Source organism: Mytilus californianus, unplaced genomic scaffold (genome assembly GCF_021869535.1).
Source record: "Mytilus californianus isolate M0D057914Y unplaced genomic scaffold, xbMytCali1.0.p SCAF_13, whole genome shotgun sequence".
Taxonomy (NCBI): domain Eukaryota; kingdom Metazoa; phylum Mollusca; class Bivalvia; order Mytilida; family Mytilidae; genus Mytilus; species Mytilus californianus.
In genome coordinates, this window is record NW_026262615.1 from 13,518,221 (window position 1) to 13,535,817 (window position 17,597).

Sequence of the window (17,597 nt, forward strand, 5' to 3'; positions counted from 1 at the left end):
GCACCTTTTTTCTTTCAAAAACTATGAAAAATAACAAGTATTTTAAAAGATTTTCAAATATAGCTTTTAAAACTATATGTCATAAAATTATGAAAAGAAAATTAGGGGTTAGCGGGCAAAATATTTATTAGCACTACATGGATAAAACCAGAGGATTCCAAATATCTGACAAAAATTAAAAAACAAGATGAGCGAACATCCTAAAGGAATTATCAATATAAAGATATTCTTTGATATAACTTATTGTAGATAAATAAAGGCAACAGTAGTATACTGCTGTTCGAAATTCATAAATCGATTGAGAAAAAACAAATCCGGGTTACAAACTAAAACTGAGTGAAACACATCAACTATTAGAGGAGAACAACGACACAACAGAAACACTAAAATGCAACACACACAGAAACGAACTATAAGATAACAATAGCCATTTTCCTGACTTGTAGACAACAAACAAGTAGAGTTGAAAAAAACAGAAAGAAAAGTTTACGTCATATGACCAATGAAAATATGCCAGCCTTCCTGTAAAAACCATGACCAGTGAGAATTTGCCTATTTGATCTTTTAAAAAATATTTTTTCTTTCTTTACAGCAGGTGACTATTGTTTGACTTTTGAATATCACATGTTTGGATCTGATACAATGGGAGATCTGAAAATATCAACTGGAGTTACAGCCCCTGAAAATGAACTGTTTAAAGAATCTGGTAACCGTGATGACCAGTGGAACAAGGGAATGGTTACATTTACTTCTACGGCAGGAATGAAGGTTTGTTTGTATATAAGAAATGAAATAAATGAGGGTCTGGCTGGGATTTACAGAATAGAGAACAATTGGTGGAAATATAGAATAAAAGGTCAAAAAGATAATTAATAGGGGAATAATTGCTAAAAAAATACAGAATGGCCCACATGGCAAAAAACAGAATTTTTTGTCTATTATTTTGAAAACCTCAATAAAAAGAGAAAATCTGACAGGGCAGAAATGTTTAGCATATTGAGCTCTACGTATTGTTGTTTTACATCAAAACTGTCAAACAACTTTTTAAAGGTGTTATTGCCCTTAAATTGTGAATTTTTACCATTTTTTCATTTTTGCCTATTATCTTGAAAATTGTAATGGATAGAGAGAAACTTGTAACGAAGAAGATGATCAGCAAGACAAGATGTACAAATAAATTTAACATGGCTAAAATCGCCAGACAACTAGTTATAAGAGTTTTTGACTTTCAATGACAAATTTTTACGAATGTTTGTGTTTTTGCCTAATATCTTAAAAACTGTTAAAGATAAATAAAAACTTTAAACAGCAAAAATGATCAGTAAGACAAGATCTACAAATAAATTTTATAGCTAAATTGTTCAGTCAACTCATTATTGGAGTTATTGCCCTTTAATGACGATTTTTACCAATATTTAGTGTTTTTTGTCTAATATCTTGAAAGCTAAATGTATAATAGATAGTAGACATTTTGAAAAACAAAAATGATCTGCAAGACAAGATCTATAACTAAGGCAATAGGGCTGAAATTGTCAGTCTACTCATTATTGGAGTTATTGCTCTTAAATGGCGATTTTTACCAATTTTAAGTATTTTTACATATTATCTTGAAAACTATAATTAACATATAGACATTTTAGATAGCATAAATGATTAGCAAGACAAGATCTACAAATAAGTTAACATGATTGTAATCATTATTCCACTCATTATTGGAGTTCTTGCTCTTTAATTTTATAACCCATTATCTTGAAAACTAGAAAAAGATTGATAAAAACTGTAAATGACAAACATGATCAACAAGCCAAGATCTACAAACAATACAAATTTTGCCGAAATAGTTATCAGACTCTATATAGGAGTGATTGCCTTTAAATAACGTTTTTTTACACTCTTTTGTGTTATTGGCTTAAACTCCAGAAGATGGAGAGAAACTGTTAACATTGAAGATCAGCAATACAAGATGTAGACAAAAGATAGTTTTGTCTTGAATTTTATCCTTTTTAGGGGGTGGGGGGGCACGGTGACTGAGTGGTCTTAGTAGTCAAACTACTGTATCACTAACCTGTCAACACTGAGTTTGTTAGTTCGAGTCCAGCACATTGCAGTTGCGTGCTCTACTCCAATCGTAATTGACTAGGAATGTCAGTTTTCCTACTGAAGGTCTTGGTTTTCTCTAGGCACTATGCCTTCAACCACCAATAAAAACTGACTGCCACGAAATAGCACAAATGTGCTGAAAGTGACATTAATCACTAATCAATGGAAAGTGTTCATTGTTGACAATGCACATAAACCTAGGTGAGCGACACAGTCTAGTTTGTTTTCGGCAAAAACTAAAGGAGGTAGAGAGAAACTAAAAATGATCAGCAATACAATGCAGGCGTATTTGCTGACTTGGAAAAAGCACGAAATCAAATATCCATGAAAAGTCCATTTTTCATCCATCAACGTAAACTGGAACCCACTGAAAAAGAATCAATTCACAGAAAATAGACTTTTTGGCCAAAATTAAATATCAATAACCATGAAATTGAAAACATTTCCTAGAAGTTTTTTTACCAAGATCTATAATTAGGTAATGAAATTTTGTAAATGTTTTCTCTTGCAGTTATTTATAGAAGCTAACAAGGCAACAACATGGAAGGGAGATATTGCTATAGATAATATACAACTAAAAAATGGAATATGTGAATGTAAGTTAATTACTGTGATATCGTAACCTGTTAACTATACCACAGCTAGCACTTAGGGATCTCAAGTTCAAGAAAAACATGTTTTGTAATTAAAGGTGTTTGCTCCTCTTTTTGAATATAAAAACTTTTTAAAAGACTGTAATGAATTGATATTTTATAAATCAAGGAACTTAAAAAGCAGAAAAAATAGAAAGTTTGTGTCCTTGTTTTTGAGATATAAACAATTAAAAATTTGGCAGGAAATGATTCTCTCTAGATTTTTCATATATTTAACATTGGCATCTTTTTTCTTTCAAAAACTATGGAAAATAACACGGATTTTATACGATTTTCAAAAATGGCTTTTAAAAATTTATGTTATAATATGATGAAAAGAAAAGTAAGGGTTAGTGGTCAAACTTTTATTGGCACCACTCGGATAAAACTAGAATATTTGAATATCTGAACTTCAGTTGGAATGGAAAATAATCTTTAATAATAATAAAACACTTTTTGATGTAATATTCTTTATTTAGTTACAGACAAATTTATACAACAAATTTCTGCATTCATCAGGTACGCTAAAAGCCCAATGTGTGACTGTGCATATTATCAATATTTAAGATTTTTAACCTTGGATTCGACAAATGAGTTGAGAGGTCGGACAAGTTTATTTTCTTGCAACTTGTCCAATGTACAAGTTAGAAAAAATGATAATGTAGAGGCCTGTTATAAGTTTTTTTTTATGTTTATTTATATATATATATATAAATTGCCTAACAATGTAATTATAATACACTTTTGAGTATGTAAATATTAGAACGATTAAAGTATTTACAACGCGATAAAAAATAAACGCAATATTTCGCTAGACAAACTAGCTTCATCAAGCGTGCATCTATACAGGTGAAATCAGATAAAGATAAGAAACTTTTGCAGCTCACTGTACATAAATTTAGCTGTCAAAAGAATTCAAAATTTGTCTTTACAAGACAGCAAAATTTATGTATACAGCACAAACAACATTTTCAAAAACGACCAAAAAAGTAACAAAGTATATTTAAACAAAACGCATTTGACTAGCAGGTCGAACAACGGATGTTCTTAAACCCTGCTCACTGCCATTGGCGATTGTCAAAAAAACGGATCACCAGATGTAACAAAATGGATCTTAACTATTAATTTAATACCAAACAGAAAACAATATACTTGCGGAAAAAATGGAATATCGCAAACAAAAGGTGCAAAAATTAGTACACCATATCCGGATTTCGACATTTGATTTCTCTTCAGTGATGTTAGGAATCAAAAACGGTATTTGGAAGACCATATGATTTACCTCAATTAAGGATAGACTCTTGAATTTTGAGAGTCGAAATAGGATGAACGGATCATATAAACCCGAAGGCAAATATAATACAAACCCAAACGAAAAAATATAAATAAGTCTAAATTGAAAACAACGTTCAAACCTATGATTGCGTTGGATAAAAACCGCAATTTTTATACATGTGCATGCAAAACAACTTTTTTGGTAGAGGGGTCTAAATACAGCACAAACAACATTTTCAAAAGACCACAAAAGTGAAAAGGCTTATTTTAACAAAACGCATTTGACTAGCATATATTATATATATATTGGTTATCTATAATAATATATGTTATATTTTTAGTTAATGCATGTGATTACAGTCCTTGTCAAAATGGGGGATCTTGTTTAAAAACAACAACAGCAAGTGGTTATACCTGTGCATGTCAGGCTGGATTAATTGGACAAAATTGTGAACAAAGTGGTAAGAGAGATAGAAATATGACTAGAAGGCAATGTGGGATATTTGTTAAATGGACAGCCCCCAAACATCACAAGAAGAAAAGACCCCCAAAAATCTAGATCAATCAACAGTCTTTAACATTCAACATTTCTCAAAATTCAAATTTTTTATTTTAGATTTTTTTATTATTGGGATATTTTGACTGGATAGGATTTGTGAAACTAAAATATTGCATTTAAAATTTTGTTGACATTACTTGCATGAATATTGTGTTAAAAATATCAACAATTATTTAAGTTTGTTCTTGGGTCACTATATTGTATTTTTGATAGTTGAGATATGTGATAAACATCTGATTATGTTTTGTTGTCAATCTCAATTGATTTCATCTTATATTTTATAATCTATCCCAAAGGACTCACAGTACTACTTTTTTTTGCAGATGGAAGATCAGTATCAGAATTTACTTGTGACTTTGAAGCACAAAATAATTGTGTGTTTGAAAATATTGATGATAATGATGATTTTGACTGGACTTATAGATCTGTAAGTGGCTCATGGGAATAACTTAATTAGGTATTCACTACAAGATATGAAAAAAAAAAAAATATGATTTTTTTTTGTTCAATCATTAATGAAAGTGATATAGTGAAATAATATTTCGCTTTTAGCAGCCAATTTCTTTCAATTTTGTCAAAATAAGCTAAGAAACATCGTTGAATTATTCACTTGCAAGTAAACAATTTGACCTCATTGAATCCGTATTCATATGACCTTCAATTTAACCCTTAGCTTGAGATGGGTTAAACATTTCTTCAGCTATCAAAAGGAAAAGAATGTCAACATTGAAAGTGAAACAAGGATGACCCATTTGGTTGACTGATTTGATCCACAAAAAAATCATTCTTATACAGGTAAAAACAATGATAAACATACTTTTAACCTACACTATGAAATCAAACAGACCTAGAATAATCCAATTGCACATGGTTGCTATCTGTTTATGTTTATGTTTATATCAGGTTAAATGACCATTGGCAGTCTTCGGAGGTCATCTCGATAATTAATTAGATGACGTCTAGACAAAAATACACACGAAATTTTGATACATATTATCAAGTCCATACATTGTTATTTGTTTAACTTAGACTTTTTGTTTTTTGGATATATATTTTAGTTTGTTATAAATCAAATATTAGAATTTGAGTCAAATCAGTGAACATGAACTTGACAGCTTATGCCCCTTTAGTTTAAAATAAGTCAAGAACCGATTGTTCAACTGATGTCATTTACACTGATTGACCTCAGGTCAACTGGGGTAACCCATTCATAAAAAAGATGATGAGTTACTGCTGTTAATGAATATTTTAAGAATGAGATTATAGTACCTTTTAGGTTTTGTATAGTTTGTTACATTTGACATTTTATATCTTTCCTTTTTATCAAGGGGACAACACCTAGTAGTAGTACAGGTCCTACTAGTGCATATGAAGGTACACAGTATGTCTACACTGAGGCTTCTTCTCCACGTGTTCAGGGGGACAAAGCTGTTTTGTCAACTGTTAACACTTTGCTTGCAGGTAACATTGAACATAACATCTTGAATAACTATTATATGAGGGGCGCCAGATAGAAATTAACCTGATGAAAGTGCATGTATACATGTACATGTATAAGACTTCGATTGATTTGGGATCATTCAAATATGAAATAAAAGATGAATTTTGGTCTTTTTTTGTAGGATTCTTATATCAACTCAATTTTCAAACAGTTAGACTTTACGTAAAGATTTTTTTCAACCCGAAATAGGTTCACAGATGTATTGATATTCATTTGCATAAGGTTCATTTCTATCCAAAACAGCTTATATATATATAGATTTTTAAAACTTGTGATCAGTCATATTTAGTACAAATCCAAATATTTTTTTCCTGTTTGGACTTGTTTAGTCAAAGTCATATCTGATTAACAACAGTTAATTTCAAACTTTTTGTAGAGAGTTGAAAGAGACCTCACATTTTATGTAAAAAACAAGAAAATGTTAAGCATCCAATTGGTGAGATATGACTTCAAATACTGTCATTCACAGCCTTACGATTGACACAATGCTATATTTACTGCAGGTACAAGTAGCTATTGCTTGCAGTTTAACCTCCATATGTATGGTACTCCTGGTACCATGGATGTCAAGTTTGGTAACCGTGGTTCTTCGTCTTCTGTGTGGTCAGTCTCAGGTGACCAAGGAGATAAATGGGTCGTCTATCTAGTGGAATTACCTCCTAGCTTCACAGATCCAGTGGTATAATTATTGTATATCATACTTGTGTAAAATGACTGTTTTTTATTGATTAGTTAAGGGTAGCATTCTTTTGGAGCAAGTGACTCAAATGGGAAACATTTTTTTGGTGTACTCTCTTGTAATAACCTTAAATCTGGCAAATCAATAATTTGAAAGACAAAAAATAACAGAACATTCCATATACCGTAAATATAGAAATTATTGTGATGTTTTTATACTTAATGCAAATAATGCGACTGAATGAGTATCGCAATAATAAATGGTATACTTATATCTGATATATATAACTGTATGCAGATTTTCCTGAAATCACAATAATCAATCTCGCATTTTAGTTCATTTTACAAAATTCGAAATAATAAAGGCATGCAATAATATCTGAATTTACAGAAATAAATTTTAGCTGTGATAGTGAAAGAAAGGATTGTTACATCTAGAAAGAAAATTTCTAATCTTGGGGAAAAATCAGAAAGTTATGCACCAAACAGCGGAGGGGAAATAATTGTGATAAAATATAGAATTTAGAATAAATGAACCTTCATATGACATTCAGGAATTTCTATGTTTAGATTGTCTTTGAGGCAACCAGAGGGTCATCATATAAAGCTGATATAGCCCTTGATTCAGTTAAACTTATCTTGGGACAATGTAAGTATCAAGCTAATATAGTCCTTGGTTCCGTTAAACTTAGTTTTTGAGAATGTAAGTATCAAGCTGAAATAGTCCTAATAATTAAGCTAAACTTAGTTTGGGAGAATGTAAGTATCAAAGCTGATATAGTCCTTGGTTCAGTTAAACTCAGTTTGTGATGATGTTTCAAGCTGATATAGTCCTTGATTTTTTAGTTTGTGAGAATGTAAGTACCAAGCTGATATAGTCCTTGATTCAGTTAAACTTAGTTTAGGGAGTGTAAGTATATAAAACCAATTTGCTTATCAACGTGCACGTGATCATGATGGAGACAGTGCAATCTGCTGATCAACATGATGGACACAGTGCAATCTGATCATGTTGATGGACACAGTACAATCTGATCATCAACATGATGGACACAGTGGAATCTGCTCATCAACATGATGGACGCAGTGCAATTTGATCATCAACATGATTGACACAGAGCAGTCTGATCATGTTGGTGAACACAGTGCAATCTGATCATGTTGATGGATACAGTGCAATCTGATCATGTTGATGAACACCGTGCAATCTGCTTATCAACATGATGGACACATTGCAATCTACATCATCGACACAGTACAATCTGCTTATCAGCATGTCTTAAGAGAATAACAGCAAATTGTTTTATTATTGTGAAAAAAATTATTCTTTACATAGTTGTTTATACTGTGGATTTATTTATTTTCATGGGTATCAATTTTCATGGATTAAGAAAAGTTTAATATTTATGGACTTTTGATTTTGTTGTTTTGACAAAGTCTGCATTTAAGCCTACAGAAAATTTGTAATTTTTGAATATTTCAATTTATGGTTTACACGTACCCACAAGTTTCAGCAAAATTGGTATTCAAATAATAACAATGAATCCATAGTATTTGATATGTCAGAGTCTGCTGAGAATAGTCCATTTTGAATATGGCTTTTCAACATTTTAGGTTTCAGTTTCAGTGTCAATTACAAAATTTTATCTATGTTGACTAAACTATTGATATTTTTGTTATCCTGCAACGAAACATCAGCATATTGATTATTTTTTTTATCCAACAGCACTCCAGCCCTTGGATTCTTTGACAACTGTTTAGCCAACAGTACTTCATCCCTTTGATTGTTGTACAATTTTTTCGAAACAGTACTTTAGCACTCTTATTTTTAAACAATTTTTCTTGAACTCTACTTTAGCACTTTGATATTTGAACAGTTTTTCTCAAACAGTACTGTAGTACTTTGATTTTGAACAATTTGTCTTGAACAATACTTAAGCACTTTGATTTTGGAAAATTTTTCTCAAACAGTTCTTCATCCCTTTGATATTTGGACAATTTTTTCTCAAACTGTACTTCAGCACTTAGATTTTCGACAATTTTTCTCAAGCAGTTCTTCATCGCTTCGATATTTGGACATTTTTTTCGCAAAAATTTATACCTTTGATATTTGAACAATTTTTCTTAAACAGTACGTCAGCACTTTAATATTTGTATAATTTTTCATAAACAGAACTTCAGCACTTTGATATTTGTATAATTTTTCTCAAACAGTACTTTAGCACTTTGATATTTGGACAATTTTTCTCAAACCGTACTTCAGCACTTGGATTTTGGCTTTTTTCTCAAACAGTTCTTCATCCCGTTGATATTTAGACAATTTTTCTCAAACAATATTCATCCCTTTGATATTTGAACAATTTTTCTTAAACAGTACGTCAGCACTTTGATTATTGCAGGTCCCGCTCTAAGTGCCTGTACTAGTAACCCGTGTAGCAATGGTGGTACCTGTAATGAGGATGGCAGCACTGCTGGATATAATTGTAATTGTATGACAGGCTGGTCTGGAGATAATTGTAATGTTCAAGGTGAGTATTCATAATTGCATATTATGTTAATGAACTCATCATAGATACCAGGATTAAAATTTTGTATACATGACGTGCGTTTTCCCTACAAAAGACTCATCAGTGACGATCGAATCAAGAACAAAGTTGAAGAACATTGAGGACCCGAAATTCTGAAGGTACAAACATGAGTCATTACTTTGTAATTACCTTTCAAAGGGAACATGAATGGAGAAGGTTGGATTTGGGTCTATATACTATGGCTCTAAAAAAACTTTTCAACAATATGGTGGCATGTAATCTTTTCCTGTTTTTCATTCTTGTTGGCATTTTTCATAAAACATCATAAAGTAGCATACAATTTCCAACAAATGTGAATCTGAGGAGCATATGATTTTTTGTAAATTTGTATATCTGATCACCCAAAAGTATGAAGATAAATAAAACAAACATGCACTTGTTAAAAACAAAAAAAAATGCTAATAGATAATCAGTTTTCATTTTCTTATTGCAAATTTAAAGAAAGACATATGATAACCAGTAAAATTTTCCATAGACTGTTGGTTCATTGGTCTGTTGGTCCAAAAAATATTTCCTTCCCACTTGTCTTGGGTACTACTGTACAGAAGGACTTTATATGTTTTGCGGGAGAATGATAACTCCACAATTCTTTAAAAGAGTCCTAATATTTTTATTAACAGATGTATTTGGAGAGGATGACTACAGCTGTGATTTTGAAACTGCTGCCACATGTATTTTCCAGGATTCTACTCAGGATGAATTTGATTGGACACGACGTACTGTAAGTTCTTATAAAAATCTAGTCTGTGTTTCACAATAAGTAATTAGTATCATTATTGTAAAAGAGAGGCGGAAGATACCAAAGGGACAATCAACTCATAAATCGGAAAACAAAGTGACAACGACATGGCTAAAAAGAAAAGACAAACAGACAAACAACAGTACACAAAACACAACATAGAAACCAAATTCTGAGCAACACGAACCCCACCAAAAACCAAGTGGTGATTATGTTGTTCACTAATCCTTTTTTATCAAAGATTCCTATAGGATTTTGTATACAAATATTAACCCGATGACAGACCTTTTCGATAGAAGGTAGAAAAATTAAGAGCAGAGCATACATATTTATATATATATATGCCCCTGTTCCCTCATTTTTATGGAGATGATAAGATCAGTGCTTTGCTAATGGCATACCCCAACAAATATTTTGATAAAAAACATAAAAGTGAAGTTTGTACAATACAAGATACAGATACCCCTCTTATCCTTTTATTCATACTAAAAATGTTATTGGACTACTGTAAATTTAAAATTTAATCGTGTGTATTTATTATAGCGATTTTTAAAGATTAGACTGACCAAAAATGCGAGTTTAGTTATTGTGATTTTTCAGAACACCTAGATATAGATATATGTAACTATGAGATACCGAATAATTGCAATACTCAAGTAGTCGCATTTTACATGGCAATAATTTCTGAATTTACTGTATTCCAGAAAATATAAAAAGCTACATACAGATAAATGAATGAGATACCAAAATATGATTTCTTATATTTGTGATACTTGAGTAGTCACATTTTTTTTATTAATAAAAACATCACAATAATTTCTGAATTTACAGTCTTCCAGAAAATATAAGGAGAGTTTATTCTTTAGTTTAAAGAAAAGGGTACAATACCTGATGTATTAGTTCTTCTGGAGCTGATGTTATGAACTTTAATGTTAAAGAATAAGATTAACGAACTATCGTAATGAATTTTATAGAGTACTACCCCAAGTGGTGGTACAGGACCAACAAGTGCAGCCAGCGGAAGTTACTACATATACACAGAGGCCTCATCCCCAAGAGTTAATGGCAATACAGCTGTACTCACAACTGAAGCGGCTAACTTACCAGGTAGACTTCTTCATTAAATTGTTTCTTTCTTTATTGAAAATTAAAAAAAAAAGTTATTTGGATAAAGAAATTTCTGGGTCCTTATCCCGGCCTCATTAAATGTAAATAGTATATAAAAGTTAGAACGTGTTATTAATTTAAGGCCTGAAACATGAATTACTAAATTAAGATATATTCATTACTTTTATAGTATCTTTCAATAAAAAATAACCTTTATGGGCAATTTATTCATTTTTCCTTTGATCTTACTGCCGAATATTTGTGAAGATTATGGATCGAATATATTAGGTAATGATGTCACGCATCTGTGCAGCAACGTCCCGTGTTTCTGTTCATTCACACCAATTAATCAGTGAAATGCACGCGACCTCATTCATACAAACGAACAACTTTCACAAAGTTTTGTACGATAAAAGCAGTTTTACTAACTAAGATGTTTCAAGTTATAATTGCATTCTTGACAATAGACATCTCAATTTTTATTGTTTGTAATTTTCTTACAGTATATTGATAATCCACTTAATTTTTTCAGCAAGTTCTTGGTGTCTTACCTTCGAGTATCACATGAAGGGGAGCCCCGGAACATTGGAAGTATTTGCTGGGGATAAATCATCTTCTCTGACAAGTATCTGGAACAAAACAGGAGAGCAACCTGATCCTGACCTATGGAAAACTGCTACTATAGACATACCTCCATATAGTAATCCTGTTGTAAGTATTATTATGTAATGATTGAAAATTATTACTGCAGATATACCACAGTATAGTAATCCTGTTGTAAGTATTATGTAATTATTGAAAACTGTTACTTCAGATATACCACAATATAGTAATGCTGTTCACAAAAATATTAAACATTGAACATTTTAGTATAACGTACGATCTGTTTTTGTCTAGCCTGCGAAGAAATTCGCAGTATGCGAGACATAGGTATTACTATCGGGCGGCGGCGACGGCATAAACTTTTAGCAAAAAGCTTTATATTTCAGAAAGTAGAAGACCTGGATGATTCATTCCTTGTATGCATATACCTTATGTAACGAAGTTTCCGTCTGTCATATGCCCATTGTCCTTTACCTCGTTTTCATGGTTCAGTGACTGCTTGAAAAAAAATAAGTGTTTTTGTCATGTGAATTTCTCAATTATTGAGTAATAGGATAACTATATTTGGTATATTGGTTCCTTGCAACGTTTACATGTCTGTCTGACAGGGTGAACGTGACCTCGACCTCAATTCATAGAGCAGTGATCTAGGTTAAAGTTACGTGATTTTGTCTGTTTCTCAGATGCTACAAGCAGCAGGTCAACTATATGCGGTGTATGGAATGATTGTAAGGGGTACATGTCAGACTGGCAGGTTTCATCTGACCTTGACCTCATTTTCATGGTTCATTGGTTATTGTTAATATATTGTGTTTTGGTCTGTTTTTCAAGTACTGTAAGCAATAGGTCAACTTTGTGTGGTGTATGGAATGATTGTAAGGGGTACATGTCATACTGGGTGGTTTCATCTGACCTTGACCTCATTTTCATGTTCATTGGTCATTGTTAATTTTTTGTGTTTTGGTCTGTTTTTCAAGTACTGTAAGCAATAGGTCAACTTTTTTTGGTGTATGGAATGATTGTAAGGTGTACATGTCTGTCTAGCTGGTGTCATCTTACCTTGACCTCATTTTCATGGTTTATTAATTAACATTAACTTTTTGTGCTTTGGTCTTTTTTTTCGATTACCATAAGCAATGGGTCAACTATATTTGGTGTATGGAATGATTGTAAGGTGTACATGTCTGTGCGACAGTTTTTATCTGACTTTGACCATATTGTCATGGATATTCAAGATTACTAATTGATACTTGTAGTAAAACATTTATCTTTAAGACTTTCAACATAAAATCAATGGTCAGTAAAACAGGCGAGACATTTCAGCGTGTGCACTCTTGTTGTCATAAGATTTTTTTTTAAAAAAGAGCCCTGATAATATAAAAAATTAGGAGATGTGGTATGGTAGCTAATGAAACAGCTGTCCACCAGAGCCCAACATGATATAAATGTGAGCTACTAAATTGGATCAATCAGGTCATTATCAATGCTCTCCTATGTAAACGAATAATGAGTATTTTAGATTTAAAAGCATAATGATAAAAAAAAGAGAGTAAAATAGAATAAAATATATCATATGTTTAGACAAGTATGTATTATTCAATAAACATGTATATAGTTTAAAAAGTTTTTTGTATGTATTTTATCATCCTTGGACGTACCAAACCCTAACTCAGTTGTACTGGTGTTCTTGTTAAAATTTCTGTTTATATCTCAATTATCCAACGCATTTACTCACCTCACATGATATTTGTAATTGAGTTATGGATAATGGCATATAGGCTGTAAATTCAGAAATTCTTGTGTGTGTTTCTTTTTGTGATTGAGGGATAATGGAAAAAAACAAGATTTAATTGCTGCGATATCTGAAAATGTTTATTACAAATAATCTAAATTTAAAATGCAAGTTTTTATTTTTGCACAATCTATTCATTAACAATTTTTCAACAATAAAAACATCTCAAAAATTTTCTAATTTTACAGTAGTTATTTCCTAAATTATCTTTTAATTTTAATATTTAATAATAAATTCCTATTTATTTAAAAAATGTTTTGATGAAGATCACTCATGGGTAATATATACAAATCTGATAATTATTAGAAAAGAATTATAAAATACGCTTGAAAATAAATCTTACAAAATAACTCTTAAACATAATTAGTATTTTAACAGAAAAGTGAAAAATAAAGACAGTTTTAAAAAAAAATTCTCTAAGGCCAGAAATTTTTAATGCAGTTGTATCATTGTATAGCAACACTATTTCAAATATATGTCTTTTTTTTAGATCACCATAGAAGGGGTCAGAGGTAGTTCATTCAGAGGTGACATTGCCATTGATGATCTCACTCTGAATGTTGGTACATGTACTAGTAAGTATAACTTTATTAAGAGGTGACATTGCTATTGATGATATCACTCTTAATGCTGGTACATGCAGTAAGTATTACTTCATTCAGGGGTGACATTGCTATTGGTGATATCACTCTCAATGCTGTTACATGTAGTAAGTATTACTTAATTCAAGGGTGACATTGCAATAATTAGTGATATCACTCTCAATGCTAGTACATGTTGTAAGTATTACTTCATTCAGGGATGACATTGCCATTGATGATATCACTCTCAATGCTGGTTCATGTAGTAACTTCATTCAGAGGTGACATTGCTATTGAAGATCTGACTTTCAATGTTGGTACATGTAGTAAGTATTACGTCATTCAGAGGTGACATTACTATTGATGATATCACTCTCAATGCTGGTACATGTAGTAAGTATTACGTCATTCAGAGATGACATTACTATTGATGATATCACTCTCAATGCTGGTACATGTACTAGTAAGTATTACATCATTCTTTTCATCATTATGAATATTCATTAGATATTTGCTACAGAATTTAAAGCTTACAATAGTCAAAACTTTTTTTTAAAGTTAGAGGCCCTATTGTGGCATCTATTTCTGTCTAAAATTTCAAATTAGGGGTTTATTACCCAATATTTCCATTGTATGATTTAAATGGAGCTTTGTCATAATTTTTGACATAATCTCGCCAAATATAAAGTTGGTTTTTTTTGGGTGTGCACATAAATTTCCAATCTTACTTATACTTAAAAATTGATGTCAAACCAAAAATAATCAAGAAATTTCACAAAATATACAAATTTTGTCATAGTTTGTTGCCATAGCAAATAGTTAAACGTGAAATTTATTTTTATTTTATGAACACCTTGTACCTTAGTGTAGTAATAATAAATTTTAAGAGTATGTATGGTAACTTTTCAACTCGGATTGACATTTGTGTAAAATAAGGGCCTTATTGCCCTTACTTCTTTTTCTCTCTTCCTAGAAAAAATCTGGTAATAAAGTCATGATAAATAGAGAATAATACATGGCAAAATCCGTATCACATGCTGTATCATCCCGAGATACCAATATCAGCCCGAGGGCCATTAGGCCCAAGGAATGATATTGGTCGAGAGTGATACGGCATGTGATACGGATTTTGCCATGTTTTATACGCTTTATCATATATTTAAACAGGAGAGTATATAGGAACTGCTGACTGATCCAAAGCACCTAGGTTTCCTTACAATTTGGGTCCTGTTGTCCATAGAAATTTTTGTTTATTTTATTTTTTTGTTGTTTGCTTGTCATTTGTGTGGTATTTCATTGAGTTCTTTGTATCCTCCTTTAGTAATGTTGTACTATATAAAACACATTCTAAATTAAACCTGTTAATAAAAAAAAATAGTTGCAATAAATCAACAATTTAATAACAAATATACAGTAATAAACAAGAGACTACTTTGAGACTGGTGAGTAAAATGTGAACTTTTGAAATATCAAAATTTAAAGTTTAACAAACTAAAGTTTTACTACTAAATATGTAATAAATACATGTCAAATATCAGCAATTCTCTATAACTAAATAAAGTAAAATTGTATAAACTCTTTTTTGTTCTTTTTTAGGTGCTGGAAAGTGAACAGAAACCGGAATTACCCTACAATCATAACTTAATGATGCTGTGATATTCACAGTTATAATGATCATGTGATATCTAGTAACTTGTACATTATAAAGATCATGTGATAATAACAATTACTTATTCGTTATAATGACTATGTGATATTCAGTTTCTTGTACCATATCTGTGCTAGCAGTTTTTAGATATAATAAAAGTTTGTGTAAATGCAATCGATTTTTATTGATAAATTCTTTTTATTAGTTTACGTTCCCAAAAGGGCCAGTATAAGCTTTGCCATCACTTTGCGTCCGTCGTCTCTTAAAAAGAGTGGACAAATACTATAGGGACATTCAAACTCATAAGTTGAAAATAAACTGATAGCGACATGGGGAAAAAAGGATTAAAGACAAACAACAGTAAACAAAGCACAACATAGTAAACTAAAGACTGTGCAACATGAACCCCCACCAAAATCAGGGGTGATCTCAGGTTCTCAGGAATGGTAAGCAGATCCTGCTCCACATGTGACACCCATTGTGTTGCTCATGTTAGAACAAATTCAGTAATAAGTCTAATTCGGTAGGTCACATTCGGGGATAAGAGGACGGGATTGTGGTCACGACAATTGGCACTTATCTGTCGTCGTCTGCAAAACAATTATTCTATGACAGTCAACCAACCCATGGTGGCGTCCGTAAAATTTTCGAAGGTATAATTTCGTTCTTTTGTTGCAAAGTTTAGTTCTCAACCCACCCTCATTGTCAATTTCTAGATGTAAGTCAAGATATCAGGCAGACAAAACTGTATATGTTGTATCTTTTATTTCAAGTTCAATGGGATAGATGCGTTCTACGTAGACGCCAAACTTTGATATATTTAGTGAGAGGACATCATTTTCATTGCGGTAAGCGAAGTTAAACATGTTAAAGGTTTATGCCAGCTTTTGTATTGTCCATCGTCTTCCGTTAATTTTACAAAGATCATCTTCTCTGCAACTACTGTGCCAAATTTAATCAAACTAAGCCGCAATCATCGTTGGAGTATTTTGTTTATAAAATAGGTCTGATGACCCCACTGGCCAACCTACATGGTCAATCTGACTAGAAATAGATCATATTGGTAAAATGCAAGTGTTGTCTATTATCTTGAAAACTGCTATAAATAGAGTAAATCTTGCTGGGCAAAAATGTTGAGAATGATGAGATTTACTTTTTGCCTAATAACTGTCGGACGACTTCATGTGAGAGATATTGCTCTTAAATTATGTGTAAATAACGATTTTTGCCTATTTTTTGGAATAATGAAAGGTAGACATTCACTTCGTATAGCAAAAATTATCAGCAAGACCAGATCTACAAATGAATAAATTGTAGAAATAATCAGTCGACTCCTTTTAGGAGTAATTGCCCTTGGATGACAATTTTTTCGATTTTGTTGTCTTTTTTGCTTATAATCTTGAAAACAATAATAGATAGAAACTTTAAAAAGCAAGAATGATCAACAATACAAGATCTATCAATAGGTCAGCTAACTTGTAGATGAATTTATCAGTTGTATTCTTGTAGGAGGTATTTCCCTTAAATACTGATTTAAACACCTTTTGGAGTTTTGGACAAACAGTATTGAAGAAAGAGAGAAACTATAAAACTAAGGAATTATCCTCGGTACAAGTTCAACTAAAAAGAGATTTTAGTCATGAATAATATTCTAGTCTAAAATGTTGGAGAGTGTCATTGATGAAGATGCACATAGACCTAGGTCAGCCTCTGGTTTTTATTTGTAGACGGTATGGGGTATTAGGATGTCCGTCAGTCTCTGATTATGATGTAGTACACATGTTCATTATTAAA

At 31.6% G+C, this 17,597-nt stretch overlaps 1 protein-coding gene across 1 annotated transcript in view; it reads left to right on the top strand.

Annotated features, from left to right (window-relative positions):
• LOC127723870 (MAM and LDL-receptor class A domain-containing protein 1-like) overlaps positions 1-15,977 on the top strand; it is a 90,093-nt gene extending 74,116 nt beyond the window's left edge. The window contains exons 27-39 of the mRNA XM_052230588.1: positions 593-768; positions 2,612-2,696; positions 4,349-4,468; positions 4,890-4,993; positions 5,895-6,027; positions 6,571-6,746; positions 7,316-7,394; positions 9,145-9,273; positions 9,954-10,054; positions 11,047-11,179; positions 11,712-11,890; positions 14,065-14,149; positions 15,752-15,977. Of these exons, the coding sequence (XP_052086548.1) occupies positions 593-768; positions 2,612-2,696; positions 4,349-4,468; positions 4,890-4,993; positions 5,895-6,027; positions 6,571-6,746; positions 7,316-7,394; positions 9,145-9,273; positions 9,954-10,054; positions 11,047-11,179; positions 11,712-11,890; positions 14,065-14,149; positions 15,752-15,765 (1,514 nt within the window). The 3' untranslated portion in view covers positions 15,766-15,977. The remainder of the gene's footprint in view (positions 1-592; positions 769-2,611; positions 2,697-4,348; positions 4,469-4,889; positions 4,994-5,894; positions 6,028-6,570; positions 6,747-7,315; positions 7,395-9,144; positions 9,274-9,953; positions 10,055-11,046; positions 11,180-11,711; positions 11,891-14,064; positions 14,150-15,751) is intronic.
• Positions 15,978-17,597: the final 1,620 nt, after the last annotated feature.